Below are 18927 nucleotides of genomic sequence, written 5' to 3'. Positions count from 1 at the left end.
GGTGGGGGCCACGCCGCACCTGCGCAACCTCTCCGTGGCCATGTGCACCCGCTACGTGAGTGCGGCGGGAGGGCCGTGGGTGGGTAGAGGGGTCGGAGGGGGGCGAGGGAAGGGGCAGACGGGGAGGGGCAGCGGCGCGGGGTCCGGGAGGGGGCGGAGGGGGCTAGGCATGCGGGGGAGGGATGGGGTTCCGGAGGCCGGGCCGGTGGGGGCCGGACGGTGACCGAGGGCCTCAGGCGCGCGTCCCGTGCCCACCAGGTGCCCGCCGGGGAGACCGCGGATTCGGCGGCCCCCCAGGGCTGTCCCGGGTCGGGGAGGGGCGCTTGGGGCTCCCCGGGACCGGGGTCTTAGAGGGTTGCGCTGCCCACCCGGGGAGAGCTGCGTCCCGCCGCTCCGCTCGGCTGGTCGTCCTCCATTTCTGGTTGGAGTGTCAGGGCTCCCTCGTGGGACCTCTGCTGTCCGCTCACACTCGCCCTGGGGGGTGGTATCTGTCCCTGCTTTTCTTGCCGGCTCCGTGTTGACATTTATTTACATTTTCGGCCCAGACCTCTTTCCCGCTCCTCCCCTCCCCTCCCACGTCTCCCTGGCGAGTGTACTAGGCAGCTGTCCCTCAGCATTCCAGGCTCCGCCCCTGCTCCAGCAGCCAGCCCTTTTCTGTTACAGCAGCTCAGTCCCAACCTTGGGGTCATCTTTGGATCCCCTCTGCCACGCTCCACGCGCCCAGTGTCAGTGCAGCAGCAGGCATTGCTGTCAGCAGAAGCTGCAGAATCCAGCCTCTTCTCACCTGTTGCCTGGGCCAAGCTGCCATCGCTCGTGGTGGCTGAGGCCCCCCTTTGCCACGTTATAGGTTTCTCAGAGCTGCTGTTGCAGAGTGCCACAGACTGGGTGGCTGAGAACAACAGGCTGATTCCCTCCGAGATCTGGAGGCCAGAGTCTGAATCAAGGTGTCAGCAGGGCTGGTTCCTCCTGGAGGCTCTGGGGGAGAAGTCGTCCCGTCTCTGGGCTTCCAGTGCTGCTGGCAGCCTCGTCACCCCCAGTCCTGCTGCCAGTGTCACAGGCCTTCTCCTCTGTGTGCCTCTGTCTCTTCCCTTTTTCTGAAGACACCAGTCCTACTAGATGAAGGGTCCTTCTCACCTTAACTCACGTCTCAGTTACATCTGCAAAGGCCCTATTTCCAAATAAAGTCACCTGCACAGGTGCCAGGGCTTAGGAGCTGGACGTACCTTTTGGAGGTCGTGGCTCAGCCCTCGGCGCTGCCTTACAGCCAGTTCCCCCTGGGCTGCAGTCAGTATCGTCATCCCTCTGCTCAGACCTTCCGAGAGTCCAGAGCCTGCACTGACCTGCAGGCCCTGTCAGCTGCTGGGGCGCCCCTGCCCCTGTCTGTGCACCACTCGTCCCTCTGGGCTCCTCCAGTCCTTCACCAGGCAGGCATGCCTGCTGCCAGGAGAGGCTGCACAGCTAGGCTGACAGTCCCACTGCAGGGGGAGGCCGGCCTGGGACAGGAAGGGGGGCCGTGGGACCCTGGGTGCTCAGGTGATCCAGGAGCGTTGGGCCTTGCAGGTGGGGCAGCACTGCTCTTTGTTTTCCTTGCAGGACCCCATCCCTGTGTCCACTGCCCTCCTTGGGGACATGTCCGACACGACGTCCACCGGCCTCGCCCAGCGCTTAGGTAGGTCCTGCAGCTTAGCTGCCCGAGTGCCTGGGTGGGGACCTCGTTGTTCAGCGGAGCCAGGAGGTGAGTCGCTGGAGCAGGAAGACTCTATCTGGGAGGCGGACCCCCGGTCTCTGCGGGAAGGAGGGCCTCGTACACTGGGCTTCTCAGGAGCTGACCTGGTACCAGCACCGCTCGGGGCTTGTGCTGCCCACGGGCTCCCGTGTGGCCCTGGCTGCTGTCCAGGCCGACCAGTGACAGGTGATCATCTCCTCCTCGTGGGAGGACAGGGTGGGTGATGCCGACGATGCCTAGTGGGCGGTGGCTCAGGTAGCCTCCGGGGGTTCGGTGGGGCCCCGCAGAGGAGGAGGGACCTCCCTTCGCCGCAGGTGATGTCGTTCAGAGCTCAGAAGGGTGACGGCCTGGCCTAGGGGGGCCTGAAAGGGCGTCAGGCAGGGCCCCGAGGTTGAGAGCTCCAGCCCCCCTGCACCCCAAACACGCGTCCTGCAGATGCCCGGGTGGTTCAGGTAAAGGTGCCCTCAGCTGGTATCCATGACTGCCGGGTGGTCCCAGGCGCCGGGGACCTCGACCGGCAGGGCAGCCTTGCCCCCTGTCTGGCCTTCGTGTTCACAGTGTCCCGGCCACGTGTGGAGCCCCGGGTCCCAGCTGGGGGGTGGCGATGAGGCCGGGCCCCGATTTGAGGAGCTTATTTTGCAGTTGTGTTGACGGTCCTGTTAGCCTCATCTCTGGGGAGTGGGGACGTGTGTGTCAGTCGCTCCGGGACGCACGCGTGTGGACAGCCTGGCCGTGCGGTGGTGGAGGCACTGCCAGTCTGTCGAGGGCCGGGGCTGGCACAGGTGGCCCACAGGTCGCACGAGACGGGGCAGAGACCTGGTGGCTGCGTCTCGGGGACGTCCACCGCACTTGTCCTTTAGCCTGAAGCTAGAGCAGCCTGGCTAGTAAGTTATTTTGGTAACTTTTTATGAGGAAGCAATTTAAAATTTACAGAAAAGCCACGGGAGAGATATAAAGGATTCCTGCCTAGCCTTCGCGCGGACTCCCAGGCGCCGTCACTCCTGCTCTGCGTTCGAGCTGCTGGCTTTTTGTGACCCACGTGAGAGCAGGTGGAAGGCCTTATGCCCCTTCGCTTCACTGCATATTTGCCAGCGTTTCGGGGTGACGCACCCCCAGCAGGCAGGCCCCGTGTGCCAGGCCTGGTGGAGGAGGGAGGGAGGCTGCTGGTTTGTGGAGCTGGGACCGGTGGGTCCCCCCAGTGTGGACAGAGTCCAGGAGAGGAGGGCGGGGGGAGCTCGTTTGATGAGCCACGAATCACCTGCTTATTCCAGTGACGTGAGATGGGCTCCCGGTGCCCTTGAGATGAGGCCTGGAAGCAGTTTGTGTGCGAAAACTAGGGTTCTTTTTCTTTTTTGGGGGCATTTTGTGCAAACGTTGGCGTTCTTTTTAACATTCTCTCACGTGGTTTACGTCGATTTATAATCTGCATAATTTGAAACAACACAGACCAAAAAATACATTCTTTCTAACTTAACTAAAGTCAGACGTTAATGGAGGCTCCCACCTGCCCGTATCGGCAAACCCGGCAGCCCTCGGCCACCGCCCAGCAGGGACGGGCACACGTGGTGAAGATGCCAGCACCCCAAGGGGACAGGCGATGCGTGTGCTGAGGCCACAGAGGACCGTTCCGCAGGGAGAGGTCACCTGCAGTTGAAAATGCGTTACTAACCATCGTTAGTTGTCTGGAGGGTGCCGAGAAGAGACAGGTGCCCCGAGACAGTGTCTTGTGTGGAAGAGGTGAACGGCCTGGGGGCGCTGGGGGCTTCAGTGTGGACGGGGACCCCTTGCCCTGTGTGGCTCTAGGGGGCAGGGTGGGGCTTCCGGGTGGACCGTGCAGGCGGGATGGTTCTTGGCTCGCAGAGGGACTGGAATCAGTGGCCTCCGGGACCGGGGACTTTCCTGCCGCTGAATGCAGGCGGGTTGAGCGGCTGTGGCTCGACTGCCCCGGCTCTCTCCCATCCTCACCTCTTTGCCTTTGCCGATGGGACTGACGTAGCCTCTGACTTCGGTGGGGGGAGGAGGGGCTTGCACCCGCCCCCTGTGGGATGGGGCCCAGGGAGGAGCTATTTCAGCGGAAGGGGAAGAGGGGACCGGTACCGGTACCGCCTGGCTCGTCCTCGGGACCTGGCCTGCCTTCAGGTTATGGGTGTGCAACCGCGCGTGCTTTTGGCGGGTGGAGCAGCTCACGTCAGCCATGAACGCTGCCGCAGAAAGGAGCTAAAACACGTCTCTTGCATCGCGTTGAGAAATCGTACGTGTGTGCGTGTGCGCCTGCACGTGTGTATGTGTAGGAACGCCGGCTCCCCTCTGTGGGCGGGGGGATTTGCTGGAGGGGGCGGTTCTGAAGTATAGATTTTTTGGGCCTTGCCCCGCTGCTCGCGGGATCTTAGTTCCCCGACTGGGGATCGAACCCAGGCCCTCGGCGGTGGAGGCCTGGAGTCCTAACCACTGGACCGCCAGGGAAGTCCCAGGACCTTAGTGTTTTAAATACTTGCACGTTATCTGTGCTTTTTAAAAAGCAGCACAACCAGCCAGCCCCGTGTGCAGAGTGGTGGGTCTCAGACGGTAGAGTCTGAGAGCAGACTTGGTGGGTCTGGGCGGGCCGAGGGTCTGCATCTCCCACGAGGGTCCTGGCGCTGTGGCCAGGGGACCAGGCTTTCAGAACCACTGTTCGGTGCCTGTAGTCTGGTCTGCAGCAACTGCCTGTGACACCACAGGTGTCAGAGCTCGTTTCTCTCCCTGGAAGCCCGCTTTCCTCTTCCAGGCCTTTCCCCGCAGTGGGTTGCACGCGTCCGTGTGCTTTCTCTCGTTTCAGCCAGGAAGACCAGCAAACAGGTGTTTGTCAGCTATAACCTTCCAAACACCGACAGCAGCTTCACGTTGCTGGTAGAAAACAGGATCAAGGAGGAAATGGAGGCCTTTCCCGAGAAGTTCTAGCCGAGGCGGCAGCAAGGATGCAGACGCGCACGCCCGGACAGACGTCTGAATAAACGGGTGGGGTCTCGCCAGCTGTCAGCAGGGTCACGCGTGACGTTTGTTTTTTAAAGGGTCGGTCTTCCCGCCGTCACTGGAGTTGGGCCCCAGGGCTGCACCTGCAGGAGGAGGCAGGCGAAGGGCAGGGAAGGTTCCTCGTGGTCCTGGGGGGAGGGGTTCGGGGCCATTGTGGGATGGAGGGGAAATCAGTGACGACTCCGTCAGGCCCGTCTTGTCACGACCGGGGCCCGAGGTCTGTGGTCTGTGAGGTCCTTCTGTCATGTGTCCCCACGTCCCGCCGCTCCCTGAGTCTCACTTCTCTGGGCGCTGTTTCCTCACCTGTGAAGTGGGACGGTCTTACCTGGCTGGGTTATTGCTGGAAATGCTTCGCAAACCCCGGTGCCGTGGCCCCTAGGACCTGGGTCACGGTTTTACCCTCTTTGTTGAATGGATCTGAGTGCGTCAGCCCCTCCCTGGGCTTCCTGCTGCCCTGTCTGTCCTTCGTCCCCTTTCCTCCAAGTCGCAGGCCCCTGCTGCGTCGTCTTAATCCTCGGCCTTTTCCTGCCGCTTCAGGGGGAGGAGCCTGGTCTTTCTGGTGCGCACAGTCCTTTCCAGAAGCCGGTGTTTCTCAGGTCAGTGGCTCGTAACTTCTCTTCCGGTCGAATTGCTGGCAGAGCTTTTACAGGTTGCCCTCCCCAGACCCAGGCGGCCGGAGGCCCAGGTTTTGTGGGGTTGGAAAGCCCCCCCACGTGCTTCTCAGCACAGCCAAGGCCGAGGACTACAGGCAAAAGGACTCTCTGATCTTTGGGGTCCACGTGGACCCCTTGTGTCAGGAGAGGCGGATGGTTTCGGGCCCTGTGACACGGTTCACGCGATGGGTGGCAAGCCCTGTGTCGAGCCAGTGCAGGCAGCCAGGGCGGCGACACTTTGGCCGGGACGGAAAGGCCCTTCCGGGGACCAGGTCTGGGGCTCGGGACGCTAACCTGCAAGGCCCCGGCCGGTTGTGGTTTGGAAGCACAGCGGGCACCTTTCTGGGAAGAGCAGGTAACGCAAAGTCAGGGCGATGGAGAGGAGAGTCCGGTGCAAAGTCCTGATTAAAGAAGCAAGTGTGACAATCGTTTCCTCTCTAGGGACTTTCAGGCCATGGATTAGATTAGCAGGACATCCACACACAAGAGAAAAGAACTCTGAAATCTGTTGCCCCCCATTTCTTGGGGTCTACGAATGGCAGTTTGATGTTTCCTCTGCCCGCCTTTACGATGGGCAATCTGCAGGCAGAGAAGCCCCCTGCGGTCCCCCGGGGGCAGGGCCGAGGCTGGGTTTACACAGGCGCTAAAGTAGGGACACAGCGAGACCTGAATCAACAGTTTATTACTCGTAGCCAGCGGTCATGAAATGCCCTTCACTGGATACCATCAGATGAGGTAGGGAAGACATTCCAGAGGAAGTTTGTGAATGGGGCAACATTTTTATTTCTGTACATTTACATACAAACCTCCCCCCAGGGTACAACAGCTGTGACGTCATGCAGACAGGAACGTGGAAGGACAGGCCAGGACTGGGTGCAGGTTTGTGCTGGGAGCAGGCACCTCCAGGCGTCCCGTCCGTACGCAGGCCACAGGGTTCTCACACAGAAACCTCCGGCCCGGGGCTGCTAGGCCACCAGGGCACCCCCAGCGGCACGCAGGCCGCCCCGCGTCGCCACCACCCTGTGGCCCAGGGGCTTGTCCTTTCGCGGCACCTCAGCCGCCCTCGCGCGGCGCCAGGAAGTGGTATTTGTGTGGTTTCTTTCTCCTGCTGCTCTGTGGCCGGACCAGCTTGCCAGCCCCCCTGCCCCTAGTTGCAAGTGGTCATATAGTCTTTCAGAAAATGCAACATTTAAGACTTTTACTGTGTGTTTCGGGTGCTAGTAGGCAGGGTATCGGGTGAGCTGTTACTTGTGTGTTTTGGGTGCTAATAGGCAGGGTATCGGGCGAGTTGTTACTGATTTCCAGATAGGAACAGGAGGCAGGAGGATCATGTTTGTGCCTGACTCGTTGGAAAGGGGTCCCGGCTCCCGGGGGGCTGGGACTGAGGGCTCAGCGTGATGCCAGAGGAGGAGCTGGACCTTCCCGGGCAGTGGGCCGGGCGAGCCGGGCGGTGGACGTGCAGCGGCAGGCGCCTGAGAAGCGTCTCTCCACTAAGCATGGAGGGACCTGGGCCGAGGGGTCCACGCGTGAGCGCGGGGGGTCTCACAGAGCAAGGCAGGACCGGCCCCAGCTGGGCTCGGGGCTGCCTCGCCCGTGTGGTGTGGGGTCTCATGGGGCTCGGCCCACGGGAAGCTTTTCTGCTTTGGCCACGCTCACAGCTGTCCCTCAGGGGACCAGCCTGACCCGGGGCCGCAGGAGGGGGCACAGAGGAGCCAGGAACCTCCCCTCCCTCACACCTGCTGTGCCATCCCCTCCCTCACACCTGCTGGGCTTTGGTCCCGGGAGCCCAGCCCTTGCAGCCAGCTTCTCTTCTAGTCCACGAGCTGGTCCTGACCACTGTGGTCACAGTGCTGGGCTCCGTGGGACTACTGTTGTCACTTAAGACGGACCTCGGACTTTGGAACAGGGGTCTGGGAGTGCCGTGCCCGCCTTCCTGGAGGTGCTGGCTGCCCCCTGCGGCTTGAGCATGATCCCTAAAGGTCTACACGGCCAGCAGGAGGGCACGCATGGCCTGGGGTCCGGCGAGCAGCCTGGCTGCAAGGTGTCCTGGAGCTGGGGTGATGGGTGCAGACACACCTGGCAGGTGTGGCCCAGGGACCCCACTGGCCCTGCGCCGCACGTCCCGCCCTGGACCGGGGACCCTGTGGACGGCATGCTGAGAGAGGCTGAGGCGCTTCCCAGATTTGGCACTCGAGCTGCACAGGTGTGAAGAAAGGCCTTGTAGATTAGGTGACTGCGGACAGACGCTGAAACACAGAACAGACGTGACTCAAGACACCAGGCAGGGCCACGAGGGGCTGGGCCGGTGGCCCTGGGACTGGGCGGTGTAGCTGCTGGCACCACACAGGCCTGCGAGTCTGCTCACCTCCTCGCGGCGTTCTCACCGAGCCAGCGGCTCCTCCCCGTGGCCGCCAGCTTGTAGGGGCGCCGTGGGGGGATGGCAAGACAGACTGGATGGGACAGGAGGCGAGCGGGGACGTGCTCCACCTCTCTCCTGGGCCTCGGAGTCCCCTCGTTGCTTCCCATGGACCCGGGGCCACACCTTCCCTGGAAGAAGAGCCCACGGCAGAGGCACCGTGGGGAGGTGGACCCTTCCAGGAAGAGCCCAGGCTATCCCGGCGCTGCCACAAGGCAGTGCCCGCCTGGCCAGCGAGGGCTGTTTCTCAGCATCTCCCCGCGTTTCCTCTGAAACGGCTCCAGACAGGTGCAGAGAGCCTGACCTGGAAAGGCAGGGGGACGAAGTGAGGAACACGACGAAAACCCTCGGAGTCGGGTGGGGCTCGAGCTTTGGTGAGTTATTGCTTCTCTCAGTTGGTCTTGATGTTCTTGGAGGCTGCGGTCAGCTGGGCTCCCCGGTGAGGGGCGTGCTCCAGGCCCAGCTCCGTGCTGACGGAAGCAGAGGGATCTGGGGTCTCCGCCGGCGGCCAGCGGAGCCGAGGCCTCCAAGCTGGTGATTTCTGCGCGGTGTGTGCTCGGGATGTGGCTGACGGGCCGTATTTGCAAGAGCACCGCTCCCTCCTGGGGGGCTGCCTTAGTTGCCTATTTAGTGATTTTCCTATTGGTTTTAGTTCAGGAAGTAGCCGTGCGTTCATGTCGTGCTGGCAGAAAAGCTGACTGCAAGAGGGGACTTTCCTGCTGGAGCTGAACCGGGAGGAGGGGTGATAACAGTAACTTGTCTCCGACTCGATGCGTCTGCTGCTCGGGAGCTGAGCTGGGCAGACCTGCCTTGGAAGACCCTGGCGATACTGCCACTAATCAGGATCTGGTGAATGGTTAAGCTTTTCCCCCAAAGAGCTTCCAGCATCAAGTATAAAAGGATGATCTCGTGGGAGAGACTAAGCTGGTTTTAATGATACTGTGAGCTGCTTTCCCCCAGCACATGGAGCAGAAGCTCTTACCTTACAGAGAAAACCTTTAAAAACCATACACAGACTCTAGCAAAACCCTAACCATTTACATTTCAGTCTGAATAAGGCGCAGCTGTGGGAGTGCTCCAGACGGTGGCTGGTCGGTCTCTGCGCACGGCCTCAGGGACAGCTGGCTCTGAGGGCGCAGCCGACCTCCCGGGGAGCCTGGGCTGCGCGGTCCTTACGGCGTGTCCTCGGCCACCGCGGCCCTCTTCCCGAGGAGGTGGCTCCATTTCGAGATCCGTGAAGGGAAGGGAATAAAGTGCTCCTTTTAAAAATGACCAAAATAAATACAAACGTTTCATGGCAGAGAGGAAAGTCTTTGAAGGGTCGTTTGCAAAGTCCTCTTCCTCAGACATGGGCTCCTCGGGGGTCCCCACGCAGGACTCAGCAGAGTGGGCCCGCCCGTGGCCACGGTCAGCCTGGTCCGCCCCCGGGGCCCTGCTACATGGGCCGCCTGCCGTTGGCCGTGGCACGGTCCGGCAGCCCGTCGCCCGCGGCGGCCGCATCGTGCAGCCCCGAGTAGTCCTTGAGCTCGGCGTTGGTCAGCAGCAGGGGCTGCTCCCCGCGCCTGGGCGGCAGCAGGGGCTGGCGCGTGTAGTGCTCGCCGTCGGGGATGCTCTCGGGCAGGTTCTGGTCCCGGCTCTCGGGAAGCAGCAGGAGGCAGATGATGCAGATGAGCGTGCAGCAGGCAAAGATGATGTGGTGCAGGAAGTAGCCCTTCTGGTTGTGCAGCTCGATGATGGGCGCCGTCAGCATGCCGAAGCCCGCACTGGCCAGCACCAGCCCCAGGCCGCCGCACCTGCGGGAGCGCACAGGTAGGCAGCGGGTCGGGCCCACGGGCACCAGCGCACGGCCAGCTCCCCCCAGCCCCCTTCACCTCCTGCATCTGCTGCCACCGCTATTCAGTGAATGTTTTCCTCGCCAGCCCAAAACTTCATACTTCATTTAGTTTGAAAGGTGACTGTAATAAATACCACCGTAAGGGGACAACCGGCCTCACTTGCCGTGAATAACGTAACATTTTGTTTCTCAACGCTGTATCAATTTACGCTGTTTTCCCGACGCTCGCTCTTCATTTAGAAGCCGGGAGGGCGGCCGGGGGTTAAAGAAGCCATTAAGGACACGTCGACAGGAGAGCTGCCGAGGTGGTGGAGCAGAAAGACCCCCCCGCCCCAGCTCGCCTCGCCTCTTCCCGTGGGCAGGCCGGACTCACAGCTGCGCGCGGAGCAGCCATCGACGGAAAGGACCAGAGCCTGCCAGAAAAGATCTACAACTGAAGACACAGGAGGACCCACAATGAGACAGGTAGGAGGAGCAGACGTGCGAGATGATCAAGGCTCGTGACCCCCACCGGGTGGGCGACCCACACACTGGAGAGCGAGCATGTCGCAGAGGTTCTCCCACAGGAGACAGCTCTGAGCTGCACGTCGGGCTCTGTGGCCCCCGGGTCCTATACCAGGAAAACGGGCCCCCAGGACGTGTGGCTTTGAAGGCCAGGGATGGGGGGCTTTCAGGGGTCCCAGAGGACTGGGGGAAACAGAGACTCCACTGTTACAGGGAGTACACAAAATCCCACGTGCACTGGGACCGAGGGCAGAGCAGTAACTTGATAGGAGCCTGGGCCAGACGTACCTGCTGGACTTGGAGAGCCTCTCGGACAGGCAAGGGGGCAACCGCAGCTCACCCTGGGGACATAGATGCTGGTGGCAGACATATCTGGGAGCTTCCTACCATGGGGACGCTGGTGCCGGCGACCACTGTCTTGGCTCATGAGCTCTGAGACCTGGTCCCACCCAACCGCTTGTAGGTGCCAGCGCTGGGACAACCAGCAGGGTGGGAACACAGCCCCACCCCTCGGCGGACAGGCTGCTTAGAGACTTCCTGAGCACACAGCCAGCCACCTCTGGACATGACCCTGCCCACCAGAGGGCCAAGATTCAGCTCCACCCACCAGCTGACAGGCGCCGGTCTCTGCTGCTAGGAAGCCTGCACAAGCCTCTAGACCAGTCTCGCCCACCACGGGGCAGAAACCAGAAGCAAGAAAACCACAATCCTGCAGCTTGCAGACCTTGGCTGCTCACAGCAGGCCAATGCAAGCTTCTGGACACCTCGGACCCCATACCCAACTGTGTTAGGAACTGGCCCCAGCCACCAGCAATCTTACACCAGCTCTGCGATCCCTGGGCCCTGCAGCCAGACTCCAGGACCCAGCTCTGCCTGCCAGCAGTCTGGCACTCACCCCAGGACCTGGCTTTACCCACCAGTAGGGGGTCAACAGCTCCAGAGTTGCCTGGACCCTGACTTCACCCATCAGTGACCCAACACTAGCCCCAGGGTCCCCGGGGATTCTGCAGTCAGCCGCCTCCTGACCAGGCCCCACCAACCAGTGGCCTCCACACAAGGCAGAGCTTGGCAGTCAACCAGACCGGGTGCCAACTAAGCCCACCAGACCACCCACACAGCCCTCCAAAACAGAAGGAACCATGCGGCCCTCACAGGGGGCACCCCTAGAGCATACAGCTCGGGTGATGAGGGGGAGCGTGCTGCTGGGATGCATCATGTCTCCTCCATGCTTCTGAGGTCGAGAAACATAACCTACCACATAGATAATATACAAAACAGCAACTCAGACAAGATGAGGTGGCACAGGAACATGCTGCAGACGAAGGAACAAAATAACCCCCCAGGAGAACAACGAAGTGAAGTGGAGATAGGCAGTCTACCCAAGAAAGAGTCCAGAATAGTGACAGTAAAGATGATCAAAGAACTCGGGAAGAATGGATGCACAGAGTGAGGAGGTAAAAGCTTTTAACAAAGAGTCAGACAATATAAAGAACCACCATACAGAGAAGAAGACTGTAGTGACTGAAATGAAGGAGTCGGCAGTAGACTAAGTGATACAGAGGAATGGATCAGTGAGCTGGAAGACAGAGCAGTGGGAGTCACTGCTACTGCCGAACAGAAGAAAGAAAGAATGAAAAGAAGTGAGGCCAGAGTAAGAGGCTCTGGGACAACACCAAGCACACTTAATGCTTTTGCATTATAGGGGTCCCAGAAGGAGGAGAGAGCAAGGGGCACAGAACATATTTGAAGACATAACCACTGAAGACTTATTTAACCCAGGCAAGGAAACAGACATCAAGGTCCAGGAAGCACAGAGAGTCCCAAACAGGATCAACCCAAAGAGGACCACTCCAAGACTCACTGCAATTGAAACGCCAAAAAAAATAAAAACAGAATATTAAAAGCAGCAAGAGAAAAGCAACAAATAACATAGAAGGGAGACTCCCGTCAGGCTATCAGCTGTTTTTCAGTGGAAACCGCAGGCCAGAAGGGAACGGCATGATCTATTTTAAATGATGAAGGGACAAAACCTACAACCAAGAATACTCTACTCAGCAAGGCTCTCGTTCAGATTTGATGGAGAGATCAAAGCTTTACAGACAAGCAAAAACTAAGAGTTCAGCACCACCAAACCAGCTTTACAGCAAATGTTCAAGGGACTTCTCTAAAAGAAAAATAAATGGCTACGACTGGAAACAAGAAAACTATGAAATGAAAAAACTAAGTGGTAAGGGCAAACATATGGTAAAGGTAGGAAGTCATCCACAAACAAAGCTAGTAGGGGGGGGTTAAAAGACACAAGTAGTAAAATCATCTATAGCCACAATAAGCAGTTAAGGGATGGACAGAACAGTTAGGTGTAAAATACGATGTCAAAGACAGTCATGGTGAGGGGAGAAGGGTCCAAAGGCAGGTTTTCTTTTGTTTTTGTTTGTTTCTTAAAAATTTACTTTTGGCCGCATTGGGTCTTTGTTGCCGCACGGGCTTTCTCTAGTTGCAGTGAGCGGGGGCTATTCTTCGTTGAAGTGCACAGGCTCATTGTGGTGGCTTCTCTTGCTGCGGAGCACGGGCTCCAGGCTTGCGGGCTCAGCGGCTGTGGTGCGAGGGCTTAGTTGCTCCGCGGCATGTGGGATCTTCCTGGACGAGGGCTCGAACCCGTGTCCCCTGCACTGGCAGACAGATTCCCAACCACTGCGCCACCAGGGAAGTCCCAAATGCAGAGTTTTAAAAGTATATTTGAAATTAAGAGATCAGCACCTTGAAACAGTCACATGTATACATAGACTGCTATATAAAAACCTCATGGCAACCACGAGTCAAAAATCTGTAATAGATACACCCATAAAAAAGAAAAAGGAATCCAAACATAAAACTAAAGATATCACAAGAGAAGAAAACAAAAGAAGAAAGGGGGATAAAGACCTCCAAAATCAAATTCAAAACAATGAACAAAATGGCAGTCGGAACATACATATCGATAATTACCTTGAGTGTAAATGGACTAAGTGCTCCAACCAAAAGACACAGGCTCGCTGAATGAATACAAAAACAAGACCCGTACATATGCTGTCTGCAAGAGACCCACTTCAGACCTAGGGACACACACAGACTGAACTGTGAGGGGATGGAAAAAGACATTCCATGAAAATGGAAATCAAAAGAAAGCTGGAGTAGCAATTCTCAGACAAAATAGACTTTAAAATAAAGAATGTTACGAGAGACAAGGAAGAACACCACATTGTGGATAAAATGATCAATCCAAAAAGAAGGTATAACCATTGTAAATATATATGCACCCAACACGGGAGCACCTCAATATATAAGGCAAATGTTAACAGACATAGAGGGAGAAATTGACAGTAACACAATAATAGGGGGCTTTAACAGCCCACTCACATCAATGGACAGATCATCCAGACAGAAAACCAGTAAGAAAACACTGACCCTGAATGACACACGAGACCAGATGCACTTAATTGATATATAAAGAGAGCATGCCAACTGAGAGCAGCAGAATACACATTCTTTCCAAGTGCATATGGAACACTGTCCAGGATCCAGATCACATGCTAGGCCATAAAACAAGCCTTAGGAAATTTAATAAAATTGAAATCATATCCGGCAGCTTTTCTGACCACAAAACTATGATACTAGAAGTCAACTACAAGAAAAAGAACTGCAGAAAACACAAGCACATGGAGGCTAAACAATATGCAACTAAACAACCAGTGGATCACTGAAGAAATTAAAGAGGAAACAAAAAAACACCCAGACACAAATGAAAATGAAAACAGAACAATTCAAAACCTATGGGACACAGCAAAAGCAGTTCTAAGAGGTAAGTTTACAGTGATACAAGCTTTTACCTCAGGAAATAAGAGGAATTTCAAATGAACAACCTAACTGTACTCCTAAAGGAACAAAACCCAGAGTTAGTAGAAGGAATGAAATCATAAAAATCAGAGCAGAAATAAATGAAATAGAGACTAAAAAAACAATAGAAAAGATCAACGAGACCAGAAGCTGGTTCTTTGAAAGGCTAAACAAAATTGATAAACCTTTAGCCAGACTCATCAAGAAAAAAAGGGAGAGGGCCCAAATCAATAAAATCATAAATAATAAAAGCAGTTTCAACTGACACCGCAGACATACAAAGGACCATAAGAGACTGCTGTGAACAACTATATGCCAATAATAATAGTCAACCTAGAAGAAATGGGCAAATTCTTAGGTACAATCTCCCAAGACTGAACCAGGAAGAAACAGAAAATATGAACAGATCAATTACCAGTAATGAAACTGAATCAGTAATTTAAAAACTCCCCAAACACAAAAAAGTGCAGGACTAGATGGCTTCACAGGTGAATTCTACCAAACATTTAGTGAAGAGCTAAACCCCCATCCTCCTCAAACTATTCCAAAAAAACTGCAGAGGAAGGAACACTTCCGAATTCATTCTATGAGGCCACCATCACCCTGATGCCAAAACCAGACAAAAATATCACAAAGTTATAGGCTGCTGATTAATAACATAGATGCAAAAATCCTCAACAAAACATTAGCAAACCAAATCCAACAATACATTAAAAGGATCATACACCACAATCAAGTGGGACTTATCCCAGGGATGCAAGGGTTTTTCCGTATCTGCAAGTCAGTGTGATACATCACACTGACAAATTGAAGAATTAAAAACCATATGATTATCTCCATAGAAGCAGAAAAAGCTGACAAAACTCAACACCGATTTATGATAAAAAACTCTCCAGAAAGTGGGCACAGAGGGAACATACCTCAACACAGTAAAGGCCATGTATGACAAACCCACAGCTAGCATCATACTCAACAATGGAAAGCTGAAAGCATTTCCTGTGAGCTCAGGAACGAGACAAAGATACCCAGTATTGCAAATTATATTCAATGTAGTTTTGGAAATCCTAGCCACAGCACTCGGAGAAGAAAAAGAAAGAAAAAGAATCCAAATTGGAAAGGAAGAAGTAAAACTGTCACTGTTTGTGGATGACATGATACTATAAATATATACAGAAAATCCTAAAGATGTCACCAGAAAACTGTGGAGCTCATCAATGAATTTGGTAAAGTTGCAAGATATAAAATTAATATACAGAAATCTGTTGCATTTCTATACACTAACAATGAACTATCAGAAAGAGAAATTAAGGAAACAATCTCATATACCATTGCAACAAAGAGAATGAAATACCTAGGAATACACCTACTCAGAAAACGATAAGTCACTCATGAAAGAAATTGAAAACGACAAAAAGAGATGGAAAGACATATCGTGTTCTTGGATTGGGAGAATGAATATTGTAAAAATGACCATACTACCCAAGACAATCTACAGATTCAATGCAATGCCTATCAAAATACCCATGACATTTTTCACAGAACTAGAACAAATAATTTAAAAATTTTAATGGAAATGCAAGAGACCCTAAATAGCCAAAACTATCTTGAGAAAGAAGAACAGAGCTGGAAGGACCACACTCCCTGACTTCAGACTATACACTACAAGGCTACAGTAATCAAAACAGTATGGTACTGGCACAAAAACAGACACACAGATCACTGAAACAGAATAGAGAGCCCAGAAATAAACCCATGCTCTTATGGTTGATTAATCTATGACAAAGGAGCCAAGAATGTACAATGGAGAAAAGACAGTCAAGGATTCTTTTCTGGAACATCCATGGCACACACTGTGCCTCACAAATGTTGGGATGCTGCAGATCAGATCACCCTGGTTCCTCGGCAAGAGGGCCACTGTCCCAGTGAATGGGGCAGAGTGAGTATGAAGACCCTTACAAAGAGCGGTGCGACTGACTCCACCTGGAAGGTGAATAAACGAGCACCTGAAATAGCTCTTCAGTCCTTGTGAGTCTGGCCACTCCAGGAAGCCACAGGAGGCTGCAAGGGATTATATGGGGCACCGGAAATAAAGGACGTGTTTCATGGGCCTTTGATACCAGTGAGATATCATTTTCTCTAAAACTGCCCATGTGGGACTTTCCCTGGTAGTGCAGTGGCTAAGAATCCGCCTGCCAATGCAGGGGACACAGGTTTGAGCCCTGGTGCAGGAAGATCCTACATGCCATGGATTGAGCCTGTGCGCCACAACTACTGAGCCCTCATGCCACAGCTACTGAAGCCCACGTGCCTAGAGCCCGAGCTCAGCAACGAGAAGCCACCGCAATGAGAAGCCCGCTCACTGCAATGAAGAGCAGCCCCTGCTCGCCAGAACTAGAGAAAGCCCGCTCGCAGCAACGAAGACCCAACGCAGCCAAAAGTAAATAAGTAAATCTAAAACAAAACAAAACAAAGCTGCCCACATGTCTGCCTGACCTTCCCGTGACTTGAGTGGGGTGGTGCTGATGAGCATGAGAGAGGCTTCCCCGCTCAGTGCAGTAAAGTGCTCACGTGGTTAGTGCACAGGGACGTGAGTGCACAGCCCATGAGGAATTCCTGAGCAAGGAGCCGGCTTCCCCTCAGAGTCCAGGTGAACTATGTCATGGTAGCAAGTCACGTCAAATGAGATGGAACATATTTGATTTATGGTAGGGTTCGATGACTTGTTTTTAAAAAGTACCGACATATCTACAGATGCATATATGTAAAATGCAATCCATGTGCACATGCATATGTAATATGCAATATAGCCTTATGTATTTTTTTTTTCCACAAAAGCAATTTTCTGTTGGTTTTCTATCAAGGAGACCTTGAAATTAGTAAGGTTAGGAACAACTGTGGCAGAATCTGGTATTCCATTTTTGGATCTGTGTTTCTTTTAGAAATCTCAGTTTAGAGAATGTGATCATTACGTGCTTGGTTCTAAGGTGCTAACTTCATCTTTCTCCCCGCAAATGCTGACTCTGTACATTTTCTGCTTTTCTCCAGGTTGTCACGAGAGGGCAGCACACTTTCATGTTTAAACAGGAGAGTGGCAGCCGCCTCGATTTACAGATAAAGGAGAACCTGGAGGAAGGTTGCCTTCTAGTGCTTTCGGCGCTCAAAGGCTTTTACTGGTTGTCTTTATTTTACTAGTAATAATATCTAAATTACTTTGAGGATAGAAAGATAGGTATACAGGCAGACTTCTTAGAAGTAGCAAGCTTGACAAGAATTCAGGCATCTTCAGAAAAAAAATAAAAATAAAGGAAAAAAAGAAAAAAGAAAAAGAAACAACAAAAAACCAAAAACAACAACAAAAAAGAATCTTCAAATCATTCTTTTAACCATGTTAATACCAGCATCTTGAACACAGAAAACAAACCTCCTGTTTCCACTTCCTTCTCTGTATTACTTGTCTTGACTACCTTCCTGTGAAGTCAAGGACGAAGAAACATTTCTGCTGATCTTTACAGAAATATCACTGCCAAAAATATTCAGGTAGGAATAATGAACACCACCAGTTGTCACTTACTGCGGCCAGACTCTCTGTGCACAGTCTGTCCCCCACCAGTCCCCCCACGAGAAGGCCGTCATGACTAGTCTTGTTTTGGGGCAGAGATGAGCCCAGCTGAAGGACGTGCCCAAGGCCACGGAGGAAAGCAGGTTCCCTGCCCGCAAAGGCCCGAGTCGGGGGCTCGGGGGGGATGCGACCTGTGTGCTTTGGCTGTCCCCTGGCCTGTCTGTCCCCCCTCCTGCTGTTTAACGGTGAGGATTACCCATCACCCCCTCGGCCTGCGGTCACTCATTGAGCGTGTGTTATAAACATTTATATATATATGATGCAAATTTTAAAACAAGCTAAACGACCCCATCTCTGTCCCTGGTGCCTGTTCCTGAGGCATGTCTGGAGCAGTGACAGCAGGTGGGGTCCATTGGGGGTGGGCACAGGGAGGAGCCAGAAGGAAGGTCTCTGGAAGGAAGACGCTCAGAGGAAGGGGTGGGCACCTGAGGGGAGGGAGGAGCTCAGCCGGAGAGGGGGGTGGGCAGCCAGGGAGCGGGTGAGGAGGTGTCAGGCAGTGAAGTGCTCATCTGCTCAGGCAAAGGAAACAAAAGCAAAGAGAAACAAATGGGACCTAATTTAACTTTTTAAAGATTTTGCACAGTAAAGGAAACCATGGACAAAATGAAAAGACAACCTACTGCATGGCAGACCCTATCTGCAAATGATATGACCAATAAGGGGTTGACATCCAAAATACATAAACAGCTTATACAACTCAACATCAAAAACAAACAAAACCCTGATTGAAACAACGGCAAAAGAACTGAATAGGCATTTTTCCAAAGAAGAAATGCAGGTGGGCAACAGGCACATGAAAAGATGTTCAACATCGCTAGTCATCAGGGAAATGCAAATCAAACCCACAATGGGGCGTCACCTCACACCTGTCAGAATGGCCATCATCAAAAAGAACACAGGTAACACATGACGAGGATATGGAGAAAAGAGAACCCTCGCGCACTGCTGGTGGGAATGCGAAACGGTGCAGCCACTATGGAGACCAGTATGGAGGTTTCTCAAAAAACTAAAAACAGAACTACCATATGATCCAGTAATTCCAGTTTGGGGTATATATCCAAAAAAACTGAAAATACGAATTCAAAAAGATACATGCACCTCTGTGTTCGTAGCAGTATTACTTACAATAGCCAAGACATGGAAGCACCTAAAGGTCTACTGACGAAGAAGATGCGGTATACATATGCAGTGGAATATTACTCAGCCATCAAAAAGGACGGAATTCTGCCATTTGCAACATGGATGGGCTTGGCGGGCATTATGCTAAGTGAAACAAGTCAGGGAAAGAGAAAC

At 54.0% G+C, this 18927-nt stretch overlaps 2 protein-coding genes across 2 annotated transcripts in view; one reads left to right on the top strand and one right to left on the bottom strand.

Moving 5' to 3' along the window:
• Positions 1-4: 4 nt before the first annotated feature.
• PSMG4 (proteasome assembly chaperone 4) lies at positions 5-4663 on the top strand (the record flags this gene model as incomplete). Its single annotated transcript, XM_007452106.1, has 3 exons — positions 5-55; positions 1594-1669; positions 4542-4663. Coding segments are annotated over 3 exons (249 nt in total), but the record flags the coding sequence as incomplete, so codon positions are not given.
• Positions 4664-9232: 4569 nt separating this feature from the next.
• The window catches only part of SLC22A23 (solute carrier family 22 member 23), a 150498-nt gene continuing 140803 nt past the window's right edge, over positions 9233-18927 (bottom strand). Inside the window, exon 10 of the mRNA XM_007452092.1 lies at positions 9233-9597. Coding sequence (XP_007452154.1) covers positions 9240-9597 — 358 coding nt within the window. The 3' untranslated portion in view covers positions 9233-9239. The remainder of the gene's footprint in view (positions 9598-18927) is intronic.

The sequence above is a fragment of the Lipotes vexillifer genome, unplaced genomic scaffold, assembly GCF_000442215.2.
Source record: "Lipotes vexillifer unplaced genomic scaffold, Lipotes_vexillifer_v1.1 scaffold1162, whole genome shotgun sequence".
Lineage (NCBI taxonomy): Eukaryota > Metazoa > Chordata > Mammalia > Artiodactyla > Lipotidae > Lipotes > Lipotes vexillifer.
The sequence above is the reverse complement of the archived record's forward strand: the minus strand, read 5'-3'. Positions and strand labels throughout refer to the sequence as shown.